General features: G+C 33.5%; 1 protein-coding gene across 1 annotated transcript; it reads left to right on the top strand.

Annotated features, from left to right (window-relative positions):
• Nucleotides 1-3,063: 3,063 nt before the first annotated feature.
• On the top strand, nt 3,064-20,887 carry LOC133294694 (uncharacterized). The gene is made up of 19 exons (XM_061493427.1): nt 3,064-3,188; nt 4,780-4,886; nt 5,397-5,555; nt 6,365-6,430; nt 6,551-6,640; nt 6,810-7,115; nt 7,301-7,398; nt 8,215-8,250; nt 8,352-8,472; nt 8,605-8,841; nt 9,120-9,215; nt 9,339-9,404; nt 9,571-9,609; nt 9,721-9,855; nt 10,707-11,071; nt 11,658-11,751; nt 18,695-18,886; nt 19,693-19,815; nt 20,265-20,887. Exons 2-18 carry the CDS (start codon nt 4,788-4,790, stop codon nt 19,789-19,791), a joined length of 2,298 nt encoding a protein of 765 aa, XP_061349411.1. The 5' UTR covers nt 3,064-3,188; nt 4,780-4,787; the 3' UTR covers nt 19,792-19,815; nt 20,265-20,887.
• The last annotated feature ends 531 nt before the right edge of the window (nt 20,888-21,418 follow it).

Below are 21,418 nucleotides of genomic sequence, written 5' to 3'. Positions count from 1 at the left end.
TCAATGATTTTCCACGAAAACTAATTCGGTCGAAGATTTTCCACGGAAACAAATTCCGTCAATGATTTTTCCGTCGAAGATTTTCCTCGGAAACAAATTTCGTCAATGATTTTCCACGAAAACTAATTCCGTCGAAGATTTTCCACGGAAACAAATTCCGTCGAAGATTTTCCACAGACACAAATTTCGTCGAAGATTTTCGACGGAAATAAATTCCGTTGAAGATTTTCGACTGAATTTTTAATTTCGTCGAAAAATGGGTTATCAACGAAGGAAAATTCGACGGCTTGAATTCTGTCAAAATTGAAGTTTTCGACGAAATTATTTCGTTAAAAAAATGGACTTTTTTAGTAGTGATCTAGTCAACAACTCATGTTCCATGACATAGATAAAGTCAATAGGGTCTTGTTCATAGAGACCTAATACTACTTTGAGTCTTGAGTTTATTTATGCTTTTTTATTTATTGGTTTGTATTTGGGCACATAAATATTTGATGCAATTTAAGGTTATCTATCTATGCTATTTATATATTATTGTAATTAAGTGCTTGTAACACGTGCAATACAAAAATATAATAATAAATTTTCTGAAAGTTTCCTTATATTAAAGTTGGAGGTGACAAAATAGGCCTAACCCGTCGAGTTGACTCGTTTAACCAGGCACCACAAATGGCGATGTTGGGTTGAGATTTTCAACCCGTCAACCCGCCCTGTATAAGAGGGTCAAAATAGGTTCAACTTGTCGCGGGGCGGGTTGGCCTACGAGTCATTTTTTTTAATGTTATGTAGAATTTTATTTATCAGCAGACTTTTGTGATACCTAATTTTGTTTTTATCTTAGTATTATTCCCTTAGAAAAAAATAAAAAGATAAACTTTTATTTATGACAAATGTTATCCATATATGGAGGCAAAAATGAGTTTCAAAGAATGTTTGACTGAATATTAGCATACATTTATGCTTTAGATTTTAAAAAATTAAGAAAAGTGTAAAATAAAATAAAATAAAATTATAAAATTCATAAAGTATAATTTATTTTTAAATTTAATTATTATTTTTTAAATGAATTGACTCGCCAACCTTCTAAATGGGTTGATATTTTTACTCACATTCAAAAGGCGGGCCAACCTCTTCCATCCTCTTTTTGGTGGGGAAGGCAAACCCACTTTTCCATTTTGAAGTGTAACAAAATAAAATGTATATACTACTTTTCCACCTTCTATATATATTTTTTATTTGCAATTGTGAATGTTGCTTGCCTGGATGCTATTTGATAAATTAAGGACGTTGAGGTAGATGGCTAAAAACTTTAAGAAGATTGTTTTTAAGAAAAAAAAAAACAATCATTTTATACTCACAAAAGGAAAAAAGAAGAGAGAAAAATAGGTAAGAGAAAAAAATTAAAATGGATTCCACATAAAATTTATGTGTATAGGAAGAATTTTTTTTTTTTTTATACAACATAAGAAAAATAATCCCCAAACTTTAACATATAAAACATCATAATTTCTTCCTTTTTATTTTTTACCTCCCATCATATTTGTTTAGTCCATCTAAGGGTGTTAACAGGTCGAGCCGAGCCGAGTTTTGATCTTAAAAGGTTAAGCCTGTGTTTAAATGTGTCAATCTGACCAAGCCTGTTATCTGTTATGAATATAATTATCGGCATGTGACCTGACTTATTTACAAAAAATATAAGCCTGGTTTAGCCTATTAGCCTGTTTAAAAAATTTAAGATAACAAAAATTTATCCAAACAGAATATACAATCAACAATACTAGTAATTCCATAAATATTCATAAATTCAATGTACATCTAAACAGCATAATACAGAACAAAATCATTCAAAAAGTTTGTTTAATCAATAAAATGAGGTGAAATGAATTGAGGAGAGAGAGAGCTACTGAAAGTAGTATAAAAAATATAAAATAAAAATAAAAATTAATATATTAGGCCAGTCTGGAAGGCTCTAAGGCCAAGCTTTTGAATTAGAGCCTGAGACCTTTTTATTAAACGAGCTTTTATACGAGTCCAAACCTGATTCCAACAATCAATTTTAAACATGTAAACTCAAGCTTTCACGAGCCAAGTCAAAAGCCTTGTTTGTTTACCACCCCTAAGTCCATCCACGCATGGAAGCAATTCTCAAAATCTAAAGAGTTGTTTTGCACCATTCACTTTTTAAAGCATGTATTATCAACATCAAATACTTATTAAAGATCATGTACCAAAAAAAAAAATACTTATTAAAGAATTTTTTTTTTTGAATTGTTTCTCAAATAATACAAATAATTGTTGACACACAATCATGCTTCGGATTGTAACAAATTATTTCCTCAATGAGAAAATTTAAATTAAATCAAATCCAATAAAAAATATATCCCAAATTTCAACCCCTAATGTGCCATGATTAGCGTCACATGCTAAATAATATCATAAAAAATTATATTGAAACACTAAATCACATAAGTTCTTTTGGTATCTCCATTTGTTTGTTTTTTTCTTTAAGAAAAATAAATGGCTGAAGGCTAACGAAATTATTACGGTGCTCTTGAAATACTATTCAATGGGACGAGCCAATAAAAAACTGATAAAAATATTTTAAAAAAAACTGATAAAAATGGTAATGTGTACGTAGGAGAGAGATGAATTTTTTTTTTAATCCAAATATCACATTTTTTTTATGAAAGTGCTCCTTGAGTCACAAAAAGTTCTCTCGAAGGCTAGAGTGGAGGAGGGAATATCGAAAAAAGAAAAAGGATATTGCATATTCCGTATAAAATTTCTGTTAAAAGCTTACAAGTAATTGATTTGTCATCAATCTATAGATTTGGTATAGCCACGCAATAGGGACATGTGGTAAATTGGTAATGAATCATGCAGTAATTCCGGGACCTAAAGCGCAAATCATCGTGTTAGCGCCTACGGATTTTCCATGTATGGTTTTATCCTGGACATGAAAAGACGATCTTGTCCTCAATTAAAAAACACAAACTGAGTCAAATGAGCTGCCACAATAAAATCGAAAGCCCATTTACATTTGCATCCATGTTCTGTTGTTCACTCTCCTCTTTCTCCATTCCCTATCTCTCTCAAAAAGAAACTTTCTCTCTCTACAAATTGAAGCTTCCGCGGTAGAAAAACAAACAAAGCACAAAAACAGTATTGCACATTCATTACTGATCGAGGTTAGGACTTCATTTTTTTTTTCTTCCACTCTTCCATTCTCGATTTCTTCGATTATTTATACGCAACGATTGTAGAAAATTCTATGCATCTTATATAAGTTGGTTTTAGCTTAGACCGCGTTACTGCGTTGAAATGCCCAACCTTATGATCGGGACAGTTAATTACCGTAGCGGTTTAAGAATTTTTTTTATTATGTAAATATATTTTTAAATTTTTTACGTTTTCGTACTTTGTGTATAATCGATAGCTTCGGCTGGCTCAATCTATTTTCTCTTTTAGGTTTGTCTTTGGTGATTGATTATGTAACTTTGTGGTTTGGTTTTAAATTCACATTGAGTTTTCTGCGAATTCGATATCAAATATAGCTTTGACTGGTGAAGGAGTTTGAGCTTCGGTTGGATGCAAGGGTTATCGAAGCATGATTGCAAGAAACAAAACTGGTGATAGACTGTGGAATTGAAGAATTCAGTATACCGTTAGTTGAGATATTGAGAAGACTCTTGAGGCTAGTTAATCTCATTCCATAGCAGGAAACATTTGTCAGCAAATTGAGTAGCGATTGGCTGATAGAAGTTATTTTGGTAAAAAGGATAGGACGTAGATTGGGAAAAAGCTTTAATGTAGTTTAGACCTCAGTTCAGCAAATCATTATTTTGGTTTTTTATGTTATTTGTACATAATATCGTGGTCTTATTTGAGGTAGTCTTGTTTCTTGTGGTTCAGTGAAATTATTGGTTCCCCTGGGCTCAGTTTTGACTTTTAAGGTGCTTTTTAGTATTTGTTTTTGTTATTTTGCATTGTATAGACTGTACACTATATTCGCAATCTGTCTCAATATGTTTTTTTTTAATTTGATTTTGGATATACTTTGGATTGTTTCTATATTTGCAAAGAATTAGATGCACTACATTTATTTAATCTCAAAACTCCTGGGCTATGCCTAATGCATTGGTATAGCGGGCACTTTTGTGGAAACTGACAGTTCCCTTGAGACTTGAGGGTTCTTCTGTACAGTGAACTATTGGAATTGTTTTATGATGAACTATTAGGATTGATGAACAAATTGTTAACTGTTCAATTATGGTTGTGGCTTTAATAATTGTGGATATATTTCTTTTGGTCTATTGGTAATGGGGATAGATTTTGAAGCGCCTAGAGACAGAAGGTGGGTTGTTTCTGATGTTTGCTATCTTGTTATTGGGTTTAGTGAGATGAATTTGTCGGAGACATTTTGAGACATTTTTTGAAATTTAAATGTGTGTGAATTAGTAGAAGTTTTACGGTTGATAGTTGAGGCATACGAGTCTATTCTTGATTCTCCAACAAAATAACTTCTAACATAAGGTCAAGGTGTTAGATCTGGATTCCCTTTTGTAACACTTGTGAACTACAGAAATTATTCAATTGAGTTTACCGATTCTTCATTTTGCTAATCACTTCTAAATTTAAATTGTATATATCTTATGCCATATGACTTATGTATGGTTGAAGCAAATCATTTAATTTAGTATAGCAACTTTACATTTTCTTCAATTTACTCCTGGATGTGCTATTTATGCTATGTGATATATCATTGATGTACTGTCATAGTTTCGGCAATGCACCGCGTGGGTAGTGCTGGGAACACAAACAATTCAACTCGCCCTCGCAAAGAGAAGAGATTAACGTATGTGTTGAATGATTCTGATGACACAAAGGTGAACTCGTTATTTCTTTATTTATTTGTTCCAGGAAAATGAACAAGTTTCATGTTTATTTTTTGTAATGTACATCTTTATCCCTACAAATCTTTTCTTGGATATTTGCATATAAACCTGGCAACTAGATGAGATCGATTGCTTCATTCATAAAGTTAATAAATTCATAGATTTTTCACTTAGTTGGATGAAAATCTATTTGAAGTGGTATTCCTATTTTTCTCTATCTTTCAACAATAGATCCTTTGGTTGAGTTCTTGTTTTTCGCATAATTGTTTTTATTTACCCACTATTTTACTTATAATCAGTTAAAGTTTCATCAATAGTTTGTGTCACTTTGGTGTCTGAATTGTTTTGGCTAGGTACTACATTTTGTTCATAAAGTGCATGTAATAGATGCTACTTTTGCATCAATCTTGCATGTTTTAGTTGGAAATTCTTTATAATTTGAAATTTTTCTTTCTTAGTTGGTCTATCTACATTCTCTTGAAAGTGGGTTCTTTTCCGCAGCATTGTGCAGGCATAAATTGTTTGGCTGTACATAAGTCTGCTGTATCTGATGGGTCTGATTATCTCTTTTCTGGGAGCCGTGATGGCAAGCTAAAACGGTGGGCACTAGCTGAGGATGCAGCGACATGCTCTGCTACCTTTGAATCTCATGTTGATTGGGTAATTCTTTTATATGTATATATGTGTGTGTATATAATAATTTTTATTATTTTTAAAACTTTTTCCTAGGATGGATAGTTACATGGATTTTATGTTAATTATGCATGTAATCTTCTTGCTTAAACACTTATGTGCAAAATATTTCTCATTCTTGGGACGTATGTAACGAATTATTTGGGCCCCTTATATGAAGTCTGATTGAGATGACTTTATTTTTATTAATTTCTAGTCTTTTATCTACAAAGGTGGTCTGCAGCTTTTGAATATGGATATAAATTTTTATTTATTTATTTTTTATTTTGTAAAGTATTTAATTATGCATGTAATTTTTAATTGTCTTTGGTGTCTTTATTTTATTTTATTAGTAGGTCAGTTCAAAATATTCAAAACTACTAATGAGATTTGTTGTAATACTCTTCAATAGTCACTGAATTCTTGAACTTCTCTTGACTGTTGATTAATCATATTTCATTTTCTTGCCATGTAAATATGATATTTATTTTCCTTTAAAATAACCTCTTTTTTTGGGTCTAGTTTTATATTACTAGAAATTCCAGTTACTAGTTTCTTGAGATCTAGCCAATCTTTCACTGTGTCTGTCAATTTTCTTGAGTCTAGAAACATTGTGCAGCTTATATATTTTTGGTTTAATTCTAAGATCCTGTGAGTGTTTACATGCTACGTTATTTGGGAATGGAAATAATGAACTCTGCATACAAATAAAACAAGATATCCACACAATTTATGACACATGCATAACAGCATAAGTTACAATTAACTATATGGAAGTTGCTTTTCTATTTTGGCAGGTTAATGATGCAGTTCTTGTAGGTGATAGTACACTTGTTTCTTGTTCTTCAGATACGACACTTAAGGTTTGTTTATTGTTAGTTGTTATTTTGTTGTAATTAATCCTTGCTCTTCTGATATGATAGCAATACTGATTTAATTTTTACTCCTGTTTTTCTATTTGGGCTATTGTGTGTTTGTACCAGACATGGAATGCCTTGTCCAATGGAACATGTACTAGGACGCTCCGCCAACACTCAGATTATGTTACTTGCCTTGCAGCAGCTGAAAAAAATGTAATGTACTTCAAACTTTCCGTGCTTCCTATTAAGTGCATCAAGAAAAAGATTCATCTTCTTGTTTTTATGGATTCAACATCAAATATGATGTATAGTTTGATTGAATTTAAAGTTTGTATCTTATCCAATCCATTTTCTGATCCTTTAATAGTGTCGTGAATTTTAGAGCAATATTGTTGCCTCTGGTGGCCTTGGTGGGGAGGTTTTTATATGGGATCTTGAAGCTGCACTTGCTTCAGCTGCAAAGTGCGATGATGCTATGGATGATGATGCTTCAAATGGTTTCAATGGTTCTGGAAACTCATTACCAGTGACAAGCTTACGTACCATCAGCTCAAGCAATAGTATATCCATGCACACTACTCAAACTCAAGGATATGTTCCAATTGTTGCCAAAGGCCATAAGGAATCTGTTTATGCATTGGCAATGAATGAAGGTGGAACACTTCTTGTCTCTGGTGGTACAGAAAAGGTACAATGTGCTATTCATGTTCGCATGTATGTTCTAACTTTTTGTGGCTTCTGCTATTACCTTTGGAATTTAAGAGGCGTTAAGTCTGAATTATATTGCATTGAATTTCACTAGCTAGATCGTGGGATGCTTGTCTATAACCTAAAATCATGGTTTATTTTTGCTTTCCTTTTTTGTTTATCCAGGTTGTTCGTGTTTGGGATCCAAGGTCTGGATCAAAGACTTTAAAGCTAAAAGGGCATACAGATAACATCAGGGCTCTGCTTCTGGATTCTACTGGCAGGTTTGTTGAGTGGGACACATAATTTTTAGCTGACATTTATATTTCTGAGAGTGTTCTACCTCCCTTGTGCCTAAAGTATTTCTTCTACTCCAGACAAGATACTGTTTACAAACATTGGAGTTAGGAACTTGTTTTTTTCCTTCTCTTTATTTATGAGTTTTTTTATCATCATAAAAATTCCCCTAATCTCTTCCAGCTTTGGTCTTTCTCATATGGTATTTCTATATATTGTTACAACATGTAAATGACTAGACACATAAATGACAGAGTGAACCTCAATTTTCGTCCTCCAAAGATACAACCATCATCACTTCAATCCTCAAAAGTTTTTTGTTATCAACTTATGCTCTCAATAATTTAAAGTGTCATTATGTTGGTCCTTTTGTTACCCTCTGCTGGAAGGCTGTCTAACAGACACTGATGCGGCCCATTATCTACTTGGAGATGGACATGTTCATTATCTACTTGCCTTGTTAGCCTATTAGACAGCCTTAAAACGGATGGTGACCAAATGACCAAAATGATGGCTCTTTAAATTATTGACAGACTACATTGATGACAAAAATCTTTTGAGGATTTAGTTGATGATGCTTGTATCTTTGGAGGATGAAAATGAGGTTTACTCTAACACAATATTTTCATTGGCAATGTCACAGTCGATTGCTATTGAATGAGCAATAGTATACTATATGAAATGCTGTTTAGTTTCCTTCGCCTCGCCATTGCATATTTTTATTGCTTTTATTAGGTTAGTTCGAATTAAGTAATACTTTTTTCCTACAACAGCTGAGAGATTTTTATCATTTATTGTCACAGGTTTTGTTTATCAGGATCTTCGGACTCTATGATAAGGTAGTGTGTTTTTTTTAGTTAATAAGGTAATGCATGCGTATGGTGTTATAATCATTTCTATTTGTTGTATGGTTGAATAATCTCACTTACTTTCCTCATAGGCTTTGGGATCTTGGTCAGCAGCGTTGTGTGCATTCTTATGCAGTTCATACAGATTCTGTTTGGGCTCTTGCCAGCACTTCAACGTTTAGTCATGTTTATAGTGGTGGCAGAGACTTTTCAGTGAGTGCAGCTATCATTTAAAAAGCAAAAATAGTTTTTTTTTTCTAATTATTATGACTTAATTTATGTGATGTGTCCTTGTTCTGTTAACTTCTGAAGCTCATCTTCTGTTGTCCTCTTTTATTTGTCCAGTTATACTTGACAGACTTGCAAACGAGAGAGAGTGTTTTGCTTTGCACAGGGGAACACCCTATTCTTCAATTGGCTTTGCATGATGATAGCATATGGGTTGCATCAACGGACTCTTCAGTTCACAGATGGCCTGCTGAAGGACGCAACCCTCAAAAGATTTTCCAAAGAGGAAATTCATTTTTAGCTGGAAATTTGTCCTTTTCGAGAGCAAGGATTTCGCTAGAGGGATCTACCCCTGTATGTTATATTTATTTCTCAAAAGTTCAACCTACTAATTTTATTATTTTATCTACCAAGTGTTGTATTGGTCTGAGAACTCATAATACTGGTTGCACATGTACATGTCAAGGTGAAACATTTGTTTACGCACCCTCTTTAGTGTTTCCTTTTTGGGGATATGATGAGATTTGTCTTCCAATAAGTTTCCGTTTGAAAAATAAATGTTCTTTTGGCTCTTTCTGTTCTGGAGTACTAATAGTTTTTCTTTCTGTTGCCAAATTTACAAATATCAACAGGTTCCTGTATATAAACAGCCTACCTTAACTATTCCTGGCACCCCTGCAATTGTACAGCATGAAGTTCTAAATAACAAGAGGCATATCCTGACGAAGGTAATGATGGTGTTTTCTGTTCATGTCAATATGCTGAATGTGTTAATTGTCATCTATTCTGTTATTAAGTTGATAATCTTTCTGTCTGTTATCTTCTGAGCTTATAAATGTCACTCTTTGTAGGATACTTCTGGTTCAGTGAAGTTGTGGGAAATTACAAAAGGTGTTGTAGTTGAAGATTATGGAAAGGTGAGCATTGGTTGTACTTTATTTGGTAATCTGCATAACCGTATCTTGTTAGGGAAGAAGCGTAGTAAATTAGTAATACTGATTATTATTTGCGAATTTCAACTATAGCTGATAGGGCTTGTTTTTTAGTTCAAAATAGCTCATACTTTACATGTGAACTATATAGGTTTCACTCGAGGAGAAAAAGGAAGAGCTATTTGAGATGGTATGATAATTGATATTCATCATCATCAATTTTATTGTTAATTATACTTGTTTTAATTATATTGGTTTGTTAGTTCTGACTGTTTTTTATTTTCTTTCCATACTGCTTCAGGTTAGCATTCCTCCTTGGTTCACAGTGGATACCAAACTTGGAAGTTTGTCTGTACATTTGGACTCTCCCCAATGCTTTTGTGCAGAGATGTATTCAGCAGAGCTTAACATTGGAGGCAAGCCTGAAGATGATAAGGTAAATGAATATATTCTCGTAAGCAATTTACTTGCCCTTCTCTTTAATTTCTTATCATAATGCTTTTGTTCCTATTCTATTGATAGGAATGCGAGAGAATTCACACCGAAATAGGAACAAGAACAGTGTATATTGTATTATAATCCTGATATCAGTGGGATAACCGGTGTCGTGTGAGGAATTACAGTAGAAATAGAAAAGAAATCGATAACAGAGCTTTTGAAAGGCTCTGCATCCCTAATCACTTCCCAATACATTCAATGTACCCCAAACATCCCTTTCCCCTCTCTTCTTATGTTTCCCTCTCCCTTAGCTGATACGACATCTTTTCCCGCGCAAAGCCAAGTCACACTTCCTTGGCTAGTCTAGGAGTTTAATGCTCTACGCCCCTCCTGGAATACACCTTAATAATGTGTGGTTTCCTAACATTGGTATGTTATAACTGGCTGTAACAATCAATATCCAGTTTACACAACTGCCTACATCGTTCATTCTCCTTTTTTTTTTTTTTTTGCTAGTTACTATTGGCTATAATGATTAATAATGTCAAGTTCATACAGTTGTTTAGGTAATTCATCTTCATGCATGTGACATTCGTTACTGTCAGTGAAATGTAATGATCTTCCTATTTTACTCTGTTCTTGCTTTATCTGAAATGATGCTTGCAATGCTACTATTATCCTGGACATGGTAGCATTTATTTAAAAGTTATATTTCTGTGGAGGTGCTCTTTTATCTGCATCTACAGTTTTCTAAAACGCTCACTTATTATGATCAACTACAACCAAAACTGGTTCTTGTTTGTTTCTTTAAATATATGGAAGCAGCCTAACGTCTCTTCCTCTTTACAGGTTAACTTGGCTCGAGAAACACTGAAAGGGCTCTTGGCTCATTGGTTGATAAAACGAAAGCAAAAAATGGGAACTCCAGCTCCTGCTAATGGGGAATTATTACCTGGAAAGGATATTGCTACTAGTAGAAGTCTTACACATTCAAAAATAGAGGTTGATGGAAGTTCTGAGAATGATGCTATGGTTTATCCTCCATTTGAATTCTCAGTTGTTTCCCCTCCTTCCATTGTTACTGAGGGAACTCATGGAGGTCCATGGAGAAGAAAAATGACTGATCTAGATGGAACGGAGGATGATAAAGACTTCCCCTGGTGGTGTCTGGACTGTGTATTGAATAATCGGTTACCTCCTAAAGAAAATACCAAGTAACGTTTTGGCTTCAAGTAAATTTTTATTCTCTCGAAATTGTTGCATGTAACCCATGCTTGTAGTAGCAAGGAAGAAAGTTTGGTCTTGACAGTTTACGTATCTTGTATAGCATGATTAACTGATTCTTTACTGAATCTACTATAGTTATTATTATTATAGCTCAACGTCAAATCTTTGGCATGTTTTGATGATTTGAAGTTGCTGTTCCCCTTGTTCTCTGAATGAGAACTTAACTGTTGATAGTTATATGATAGTCACTGTTTCAGCACATTGTCTCTTTTTCTCTAAAGAAGCCATAGTAGTTTGCTTCCTATAAGTCCTGTGGTATCTGTTGCTTGGTTCTATGTATTTCTCTTAGTATCTTTAAACAATTTTTTCACTTGTGATAGTTATAGTCATAAAAAGATTGAAAATGTTTTCTTACTTTTCTAGACTTGAAAACAAGTGGAAAACATTACCTATGGATTTGAGTTTCTTATCATGATTGCAATTTTATAATGCTTAAAATCTTTATGATCATCATTTATCTTGGCCAGTTATATAATCTCTTTAATATAAATTCTTTTGTGATAACCTCTGCAGATGCAGTTTCTTTTTGCATCCATGTGAAGGTTCTACTGTCCAGATCCTCACGCAAGGGAAACTAAGTGCCCCTCGTATACTAAGAATTCATAAAGTAAGTTTTAACATTTCATAGTAATTGACGAATGGGAAATAATAATTTCATGTGCTTTCTCAGTCTTTCTGCATTTCTATATGAAAAGAAAAGGTTCTGTGGGAAGAGGACGATGTTCTGTATCTTTGTCCTTGAATCTGTGAATTGCTTTTAACGTGCATATCCTTGAATTTGCTAGTTAAAGTCCGTTTGGATGACTTTTGAAAAAAAATGACTTTTATGCATTATTTTTTAGATTTTTTTTTTTCAAAAGCCAAAGTTAATTTTCTTTTGGATGTAGTATTTAAAAAGCATTTTTATGTAAAAAAAGTTGTTTGGATTTTAAAATAAAAAAACACATTTATATATAAAATTATTAAAAAGAATATGTATAGTGTTTTTTTGCTCGCATAATATTTGAATGAAAAGCAATCATAAGCTTAATAATATCATAATTAAATTGCGATTATAGGTTTTTATTTGTGAACATCTTGATATTATTTAATAAGAGAATTTTTGTAAAATTTCTTAATTTATTATTTATACAAAGACAATAACTAAAAAATTAGGAAATAAATGATACGAAACAATAAAAATTCATACCACTAATGAAAAATAATTTTAACTCGAAGTCATATTATAGCGTATTATAGTCATAAAAATATTATCAGTTTCACAATAGCTTTCCCAAAGCTAACGACACACTCATGCTGACAATTTATTCCTAATATTATCTCTCGTTTCTTCCATTAATCTAATCAATTATGCACTTGGCCATTCCCTTTCATGTTCTCTTCGATCATCATATTTGGCTTCAAACACACCGATATTCTTAAATATTCTTAGTACATCTATATCATGAGAATCCTTTCTCTGAATATAATTATGGAGAGCAAAGGCTGCCCATATGATAGCAAATTGAGTTTTGAGCCCAAAGTTGATCATGTTCTAGAATATCCTCCCCTTTGCTTTGCAAACTCCAAAGGTTGTTTGAATGATACTCCTCAAACACTAATGATGACAATTGAAGGCTTTCTTTTTTGATCCAAAAGCTGGGGCCAACTTGAATTGAGGAAGATGATATCTTGTGTTTCTATATATACCTAAAAATCCTTTGAAACTATGATTCCAGAGTCAACAAGGAAGTATTTACCTATAATAAAAGGTCATTTGAAACAATTATATATTATATAGTTGAAACAACTACATATGAATTATTTACATTAACATTGAATAAATATATGACATACTTTCCCAGTTATAAATGTGGCTGTCTTAAGAGATTCATGAAAATTTTAGTATTATACCCACACCTTTCCCATCCTATCATGCAAATGTAAAGCACATATTAAAGTCAAATTTAGCAAGGACATTCATGGTAGTTATTCCCTTTGTGCCAGTATAAGAAATTTTTTATGCAAGTAATCGTGAATAGCAATTTGAGTGCCATCTATAGCTCCTATCCTATCCTTAAAGTATGGCTCAATATCTTTCATCATCCTTGATAGATTATGGAGCTTCCCTAAACATCATGTTTGGCTTAATGACCTGAAGTCCTATACTTTGAACATATTTTAATGCATGATTAAATTCCCTTAATTTTGTCTCTTCAAGATGGTGAAATCTCTCTCCAACTTCTCTATAAGTGCTCCATGACCAATCATTTACAAAAACATGGCCACAACTTCCTCAACGCCAACATGTTGTGTTGGTTTTAATCTATGGTTTTGAATCATGTCACTCACCAAACTACTAAACACATCCTTTCTCTTCTGAAATTGTTCAAAAATATATATTTTCATTCCCTCTTTTCTGTTCTGCCAAACATACATGTCCTGAAAGAATTGATGTTTTGTTCTTTGTTTGTCTACATGTAGTGAACAATAATGTAAGATAGATATAACAATTAGTTTAGTTGCTGGTAGTAACATATCCTTCTTCACTTGATCTATTTGTATTTTTATTCGTTTGAATTAATTCATTTGTGCTATCTGGGTCAAATATATTAGACATCCTATTTTAACAAAAATAAATTGTTATGAAACAACAAAAATAAATTGTGTTATGAAACAATAATCATTATTGACTAGAACTAAAGTAACTTCATTTCGATAATTCTAATATAAACCAAATTATGATTTCAATATCACATAGAAATCAAAGTACAAGTTCAATATCAAATATAAACCCTAGTTCAAATTCAGCATCAGACATAAAACCAAGCACGAGGTCAACATCAAATATAAACTTAAGTACAAGTTGTATCTTTTTTAAGCCTTCAATCGTAAACATGCTGAGAAAATCGATAGCATTGTGAGATTCATTTTCTCTATTATGGATAAATGCCTTTCTATTATCTTTTAGGATAAAGATTAGAGTGACCAATTTGTATGTAGGGTTGCCTTCTACTAAACCTCGCATGTCTTTGGTTCGTATGTATGTGACAATTGGTCAATATTATCCATAGATGGAAAAAGCGATGCAATATAGCGCAATACCGCATCCGTAGCGGGTAATGACACTTAGCTGTAACAAATCACACGCAATGCTGCGGTAGTAGCGGCTGATATTCGCAGTAAAGTTTTGCAGGAGTAGCGGCGCGATTTCTGTGCTACTGATGGAGAAAGTTAAATTTTTTAATGTTAAGGGTATTATTGTTTAATATTTTTAGGGTAGAAAAGACTATTACCCCTTTTATTTCTGAACCCTAGTTTACAATTTCATCACTCCAAAATATCGATCTATAGTGCTGCCTCTGTTTCGTTCTCTCTCTCTTTCACCCATTTTCTAGCTTCAATCTCTCTCTCACCTAATTTTTGGTAAGTCTATGACGGTACAACCCCTTTGACAGCGGCAAAACCTCATCTTACAGATTCTGTTTCGATCTCCAGCATCCTTCAATCTCTCTGACTCTTTTTCTATATTTATCACCAGCGTGAAGGAGCAGTTCTCTCTCTCTCTCTCTCTATCATTTTGTGGCAATTGAAGTCCAAAAACAAACTTTATTTATTCTGATCTCCATAGGGTATTACTATTATTAATATATATATATATATATATATATATATATAAATTTGAAACTCTTAGTATATTATTAATCTGTTTTTATATATATTATAGAATATATTATTAATTTGAATATATTATCGATATGAATATATAGTAATATATTATTATTTTATATTGAATGATTATAAATGATAAGACGGTCAGACCCCCTCCATCACAATTATATTAATGCATTAATATTATATGTGTAGTATAATTTAAGTATATCATTTATGTGGACTTTGCTGTATTGGCTATATTGCTATCCGTTATACCGCTATAGCATTTTTGAGGTTGGCTGCTACCAACCATTACCTGCTATCATATTAATAACTATGATATTATCGAGGATCTAATCAGGGAAGTGTTTAATTTTTTGCTATTCCTTGCCCTTTCTCTCCCTTCCTACCTTTCTTCCTTTTTTTTGGTTCATAGTTATGTACACTTGGCCACTCACTATGGTCCAAGGGATGTTCATTAGTATCCCTTTCTCTTCTGTTCATTCCAAACCATGCTTGCTTTCATCAACTAACTCATTATCAATTGCTTCTGCATATGAAGAAGTATGCGGTTGCGGTATAAATAAGTATAACTAGTAGCAACCACATTTTTGAAACATCATTCCATTGAAGTCTAGAATTTTGGTACTTTATCCTTCCAATTCAAATATTTTGAATTCTCTTATATTAAAAGTGAACACTGAATCAATAAGTAAAACATTTAGTAATGAAGATCTAAGATTTCATTTAATATTGTATTCAATTGAAAATACATATTTTGCCATTGGCTGTTCACCACTACTGCAGTGGTCTTCAATGGATACATGAAGCACCGACTCCGACACGGCGTTTTCGATACGTTCCCGATACGTTCTCGATACGACCGTTAATTAGTCGATACGATACAATACGTTTCCGATAAGCGTATCGGATACGTTGGAAAAAAAAATTCGGAGTATCGGTGCTTCATGTACCATCTAAGACCTGTTTCCTTTTCAACCATCCTTGCCCACATGCCAAATTCTTGTTTCAACGGATCCTATTTATTTTTCAAATTTTTCTTATAATTTTTTCCAATATTGTTATTAATTTGTTGACTAAGTTGTTCCAATCCTCTTTAGTAAAATGCATGTGAGGACTTCAACACAAACTTGAAAGGAAATTTCAATGTTGGAATCATTACACCTTGCTTTCTCAGAACTATTACTAACATTCTCTGACTGAGCTAGCTTCAGTGCCATTCTAGGAAAAAGAAAGTAAAGGTTTGCTTTGTATCGGCTAACATTTTATCCTGAATCAACTTATAAACTCAAACAAAACAAACAATAAAAAGCAGTATTTTTGCTTTTTTCTAGCTTCTTCTTGGGCATAGAAGCCCCATCCAAACCAACTCTTAATCTATTCCATATGCAAAAAAACTAGCAGTCAGGACATTGTTTTCTTCTTGTAGGGATGCTCTGCAATGTTTTTGGCATGCATTTCCCCTGTAGTTGAAACATGTCTACATTAGTTGTTTAATAAGTGTCTCCTTTCCTTTGTTCGTTCTTGATGGGGCATGGAATATGAATAGTGGGCTATGGAAAAAGTAGTAGTGTTGTCAATGGTGTATGGTGGCAAGAAACACACATAAAAAGAGTGAATACAAAGAGGGGAAAAAGGTTGTACATGCCATATTTGCAGAAGAAATTGTAAAGAGAGAGACAGATAGACAGAGGAATAAGAAGTTCTGTTGGCAGCTAAAGAAATAACGGGGAACAAAAGAGATTAGAGGAAGAACATACAGGAAAATCATGTGACTGAGGATTTCGGTCTGCTCTGTAATTTTATTTTTTTTGGTTGAGGTGCAGCGGAGGGCAAGCCTTGGAGCAGCGGTAAGGTTACTCCTTGTTACAGGAAACAAAAATGCAACTGTAAGATTGTGTAAAATTGACTCTCACCCGTCGTAAGCCGGGAAGCCTTGTGTTTTGGATTTGCCCCTTTTTTTAGGTTGGGGTGCAGGGTTGGTGGAGGGGGAGGAAGCTCAATGGAACCCTCTGTTGAGAGCCCAAGTTTCAGATTTGTTTGTCAGGAATGAACTGATGTTCTGCAGTGTTTTTCTTCCAATTTATTGCTAAGTTTTGTCCGAGAGAACTGACAGACATATTTATGTCCACAATTAAGAAGCCCAAGAGGAAAGAAATTACCATCCACATCCTCACTGAGGTGCCCCTTATGCCAAACATGCCACATGATGGAGGTTTTAAGGCGGGAGTCTCCTTTGCCATGGCATCTGCCGTTGACAATACTGAAAGGAAATGTGGACATATATCATATTGTTACAGATTGGGAGTTTGTTGTAAATTTGTAAATAGGATATTTATTAGTAAGTTGAATGTGTGGATTACTTTTACTGATTTGGAATTGTTTGGGATATTTACTAATTTAGGATTGCTTGGATACCCTGTGCGATTTATACTGTCAATCTATCATTTGGAATTTAAATTGTTATTCTATAGGGATTCTCTTAATTCTTGCTTTTTAGTCCTTCCCTTCCCTTTCTTATTCATGAAGAATGTCAATGGGATAAGAATATCAGGATATAGGAGTTTTAAGATTATGGAATATACATATTGTTAGAGAAGTATATAAACCTTTGATGGGTCTTCACTTGATAGCTTAAACTTTTGGGTTGAATTGGTTATTTACATAGTATCAAAGCCTCGTGTCCCGGGTTCGATTCTCACCGCCTCCCATTTTCTCTTGTGGAATTTCTTAGCACGGGTAGGTGGGTCTATGCATTATCCACCTTTCATGCCCAGTGGGCTCTCGTATAAGGGGGCGTGTTAGAGAAGTATATAAACCATTTATGGGCCTTTACTTGATAGCTGAAACTTTTGGGTTGAATGAGTTCTTTACATATATCTGGATGATTTAAAAGTTAATTATAATTGGGGTATCATAGTAATTTTGGGTTATGAAAGTATTTAAATAATGACGTTTATTTTTATTTGAAATTATGGTTACTTGGATATCAAGTTCGGCTGTACTATTTTTACATATTTGGGTTGTCAGACTTTGATTAAGAATTTAAGATTATTATGTCCTCTTACATTCTATTATTCTATTTCTCCCTTATCTCTCTGTCTCTCTCTCTATTATCCACTCCCCTCTCCCTGTTGTCCTTTGCACCCTACATCATTTTCTCTATGTTCGTTGCTCCAAATCTCTACATTTTACCCTCTCATTCTGTTTATTGTACATCACTCCCCCTTAAAACTGTTTTACGCTTTTTATCTTGTATTCTATGTCTAATGAATTGTGCATTAATTTTGGTCATTTATTGAAATAGAATACTGAACAGAAGTGAGGACACTAGATTTTTTGCCTTTTTGTCATTTTTGACATGCACTCTAAGGTCAATAGATTAAACTTCGATGATCAGTTAATGACAAGCAAAGCGGTATTTTCGGGTCATTTCATGTTTGTTAGAGTATAATATAAACCATTAAAGAGGCCCTCACCTAATAGCTTAAGCTTTTGGGTTGAATTGGTTCTTTACAATGTTTATATCTTTTATTATCGAAAAGACTTATGTGGGAGGGATTGAGGAAGAGTAAGTTAGCATCCTCATCTCTAGACTATAGTGAAGTGCAGTTAAGACATGTATAATTGAAGAAATACTGGTAGGATTTTTGAGTCCTGTTATGATGACAAACTTCAATATTTTTTGGTTGCTTGATTCTGTCACGTCATTGAATTATATTCGCAGAATTATGTGTTGGGCAATCGACCATGATCATACTTTCCAAAAGTATTTATTGCTTTGTTTTTGGATGGATTCCGGAGGCATATTTGTCCTATGTCGATGATGCATTTCAGAAAAATCAACTGAGCTTCTTCCTCACCTTTTATTTTAATTTTTAATTTTTTTTGTCTAGGTTATTAATTATGTTGTTGAAAAGTTGGTGCTTGACAAGCCTATGGATAGTGTCAATGGCGATGGTAATTTCCCCCCTGGACTTGCTGGGTCACAGTTACAAAACCAAGCAGTTGGGGATGGATCTTTCCGGTCTGGGTTTAAGCCTTGGCAAAAGATAAGACCTTCTATTGAGATATTGTGCAACAATCAGGCAAGTTTATACTCTTCAATTCATGCAAATGCCTTTTAGAATCTGTTAGCTGTCCTTATTGCCATTTTTGGTTACCCATTATTGTGTTTTCTGCAAGTCATCAAAGACATAATTCCCTCAGACTTCCGAACTTCCTTTGACATTTTGGGTTATAATTGTAACGTTACAACTGTGATCAGCTTCTAGAATCTATAATGCAGAATCAATTGATAAAATCTTGGTCAGTAGCTTTGAAAGAATTTTGGCCTTATTTTCCCGAATTAATATCAGTTCATATACCTTATACCTATTATACCTTGAAATGGTCAGTTAAAAAATGTGTTCCAATTCAACAAATAATATTTCTTTTAGTAGAAACTTTATTCATCATGTTCTAGGTTACCTTCACTTGATGTGATGAGATGAACAGACAATAATACTTGAAAGAACTCTGTTTTCAGACTTAAATGCTTAATGTACTGCGATGCCCTTTTAGAAAATTTATTTCTAGATACTACATGCTCCTAATTGAAACCTTTAAACAATTATATTGAAGTCTTAAAATAGATCACTGTCATTGTATTTCATCCGTAGTTTTAACTGGGTTCTTCCAACTTGTTTCTGATGTTCTAAAGAAGTTTTTTAACTTATGTCTTCTAATATGTTTGATGATCAAAGTACAGTGCTCTTGTATATTGTTTTACCGTAATTTACTGGAAGGAATTCAGTTTGATTTACAATAGTCCTTGATTTAATGTGATATTCTGTTTATACGTTAATTCTTCGGAAGTATTATGCATTCAGTCAACTGTTTTGATTATTTCCAGGTATTGTCTCCTGAAATGAGCTTATCCACAGTTCGAGCTTATGTATGGAAGAGAACAGATGACCTGGTCCTAAATTATAGAGTGGTTCAAGGGAGGTGACTACAAATAGCACTTGCGTCAGAGGTGGGATAGTATCTTGAGCTTTGCTTAGATCTTCTCAGCTACAATATGATATTAATGCTTTCATGAAAAATGTTCCTGCAATTTTTATGTATCCTACTGCCAACTTGAAGGGGGCTGGTTTTGTAGGATGGTATTCTGTATTTCTTTTTTGTTGATGCCAATGTTGCCTCCCAAATTGAGAAGGCTTTGTAGCAGTTTGTGCAGTTGGGCTGCTGAGAAAAGTAATCGGAGGTTGTAAAACCCATTCTTTATCAGTAAAATTTACTCTCAATCTGGATGAAAATTTTGCAAGTTTTGCCAGTGTCTGAATGGTGATTATTGGTATCACAAATAACTTCTAAAGGCTTTGGACGGATTATGTATAATTTGCTTCTTATCATGCTCGTTTCTTCTTTTTTGATTGATGCCTCAGCAAGGTTTGCAGACTTCATTGTTATTAATACTTGCAGGTTTTCTTGTGATTGTGTAAAACACTTGGAGCATTGATTCTTCTGGGGAGCCTGCTTTGATCGGTGGCATTGTAAGCGGTTTGTGTATTCTATACTCATTGATCACCAAATTTAGTGGCATTCCTCAAACCTGCTTCGATATATTTTACGTCATCAGAGAGCTGTTACTGCGAATTTTGAATTATATCTAGCTGGCGTGCATACTTTCACCGGACATGATGGAGTCATTGATCGTCTTTGTCTGGCAAGATGATGGTTTTCTATTTGATTCTGTTGATAATTAGTGGGGATCATATGGGATGTTTTCCAGGAAAGCGGTAGTAAATTTAGAGATGACAACGAAAACATTGTACATTTGAATTGTGCGTTAAATACCTAGCCATAGAAATTCTGTTCTGAAGGTGTTTCTTCAGATTCTTACCCGTTCTGTTTGTTTTTTAATTTAAAATTTTGTTAATTGTTATTTGCAAATAATATTATTTTCATTTGTTCAAATTATACACTCGTGTCACTCTTTCCGTGGGAATGACTGTATTCAGTCTGGTGTCTGGTTGCGTCGTGGTTTATTTGTTGAATCTGTAGTGTACGAGTGTATTTACGATCACTTATACTGTTTTCTTACCATTTCCGAAGTAACTGGAGTTACATCTATTTTTCTATTTCCATGCAAGAGTTCTTTATGTGTTTCCACCCCCTTCCGAAGTAACTGGAGTTACATCTATTTTTCTATTTCCATGCAAGAGTTCTTATGTGTTTCCACCCCCCTTCGAGACCCCGAAAAATGGACAAATTTGTTTAATGCCTTTATTCTAACGTTTATTTGCTGTATCCGGAAATGTGGTTTGGAAACTCGAATAGTACTGGAGTCGAAGAAGTTATATATATATATTACCATTAAAAAATTTACTTTTACAACAAATTTAATCACTGTTAAATTAGAATTAAATTTAATGACTCGGAATTAATTCTTATAAATCTAATTATCACTCATAATTCTCTTTCATCTTTTCGCGCGCTCTCTCTCTCTCTCTCCTCTCTAGATCTTCTAAATTTCACATGAAAAATTGATAAATTTGCCTCTTGCATTTTCTTCAAATCGCAGGTTTGTTTCTTTTCTATTTCCTTATTAGAAAAAAAAAAAAAATACTCCACGT

This window comes from Gastrolobium bilobum, unplaced genomic scaffold, assembly GCF_033153095.1.
Source record: "Gastrolobium bilobum isolate Gb01-03AN ecotype WA unplaced genomic scaffold, APGP_CSIRO_Gbil_v1 utg3268, whole genome shotgun sequence".
In the NCBI taxonomy this organism is placed as follows: Eukaryota; Viridiplantae; Streptophyta; class Magnoliopsida; order Fabales; family Fabaceae; genus Gastrolobium; species Gastrolobium bilobum.
This window is presented reverse-complemented; position numbering and strand designations above follow the sequence as displayed.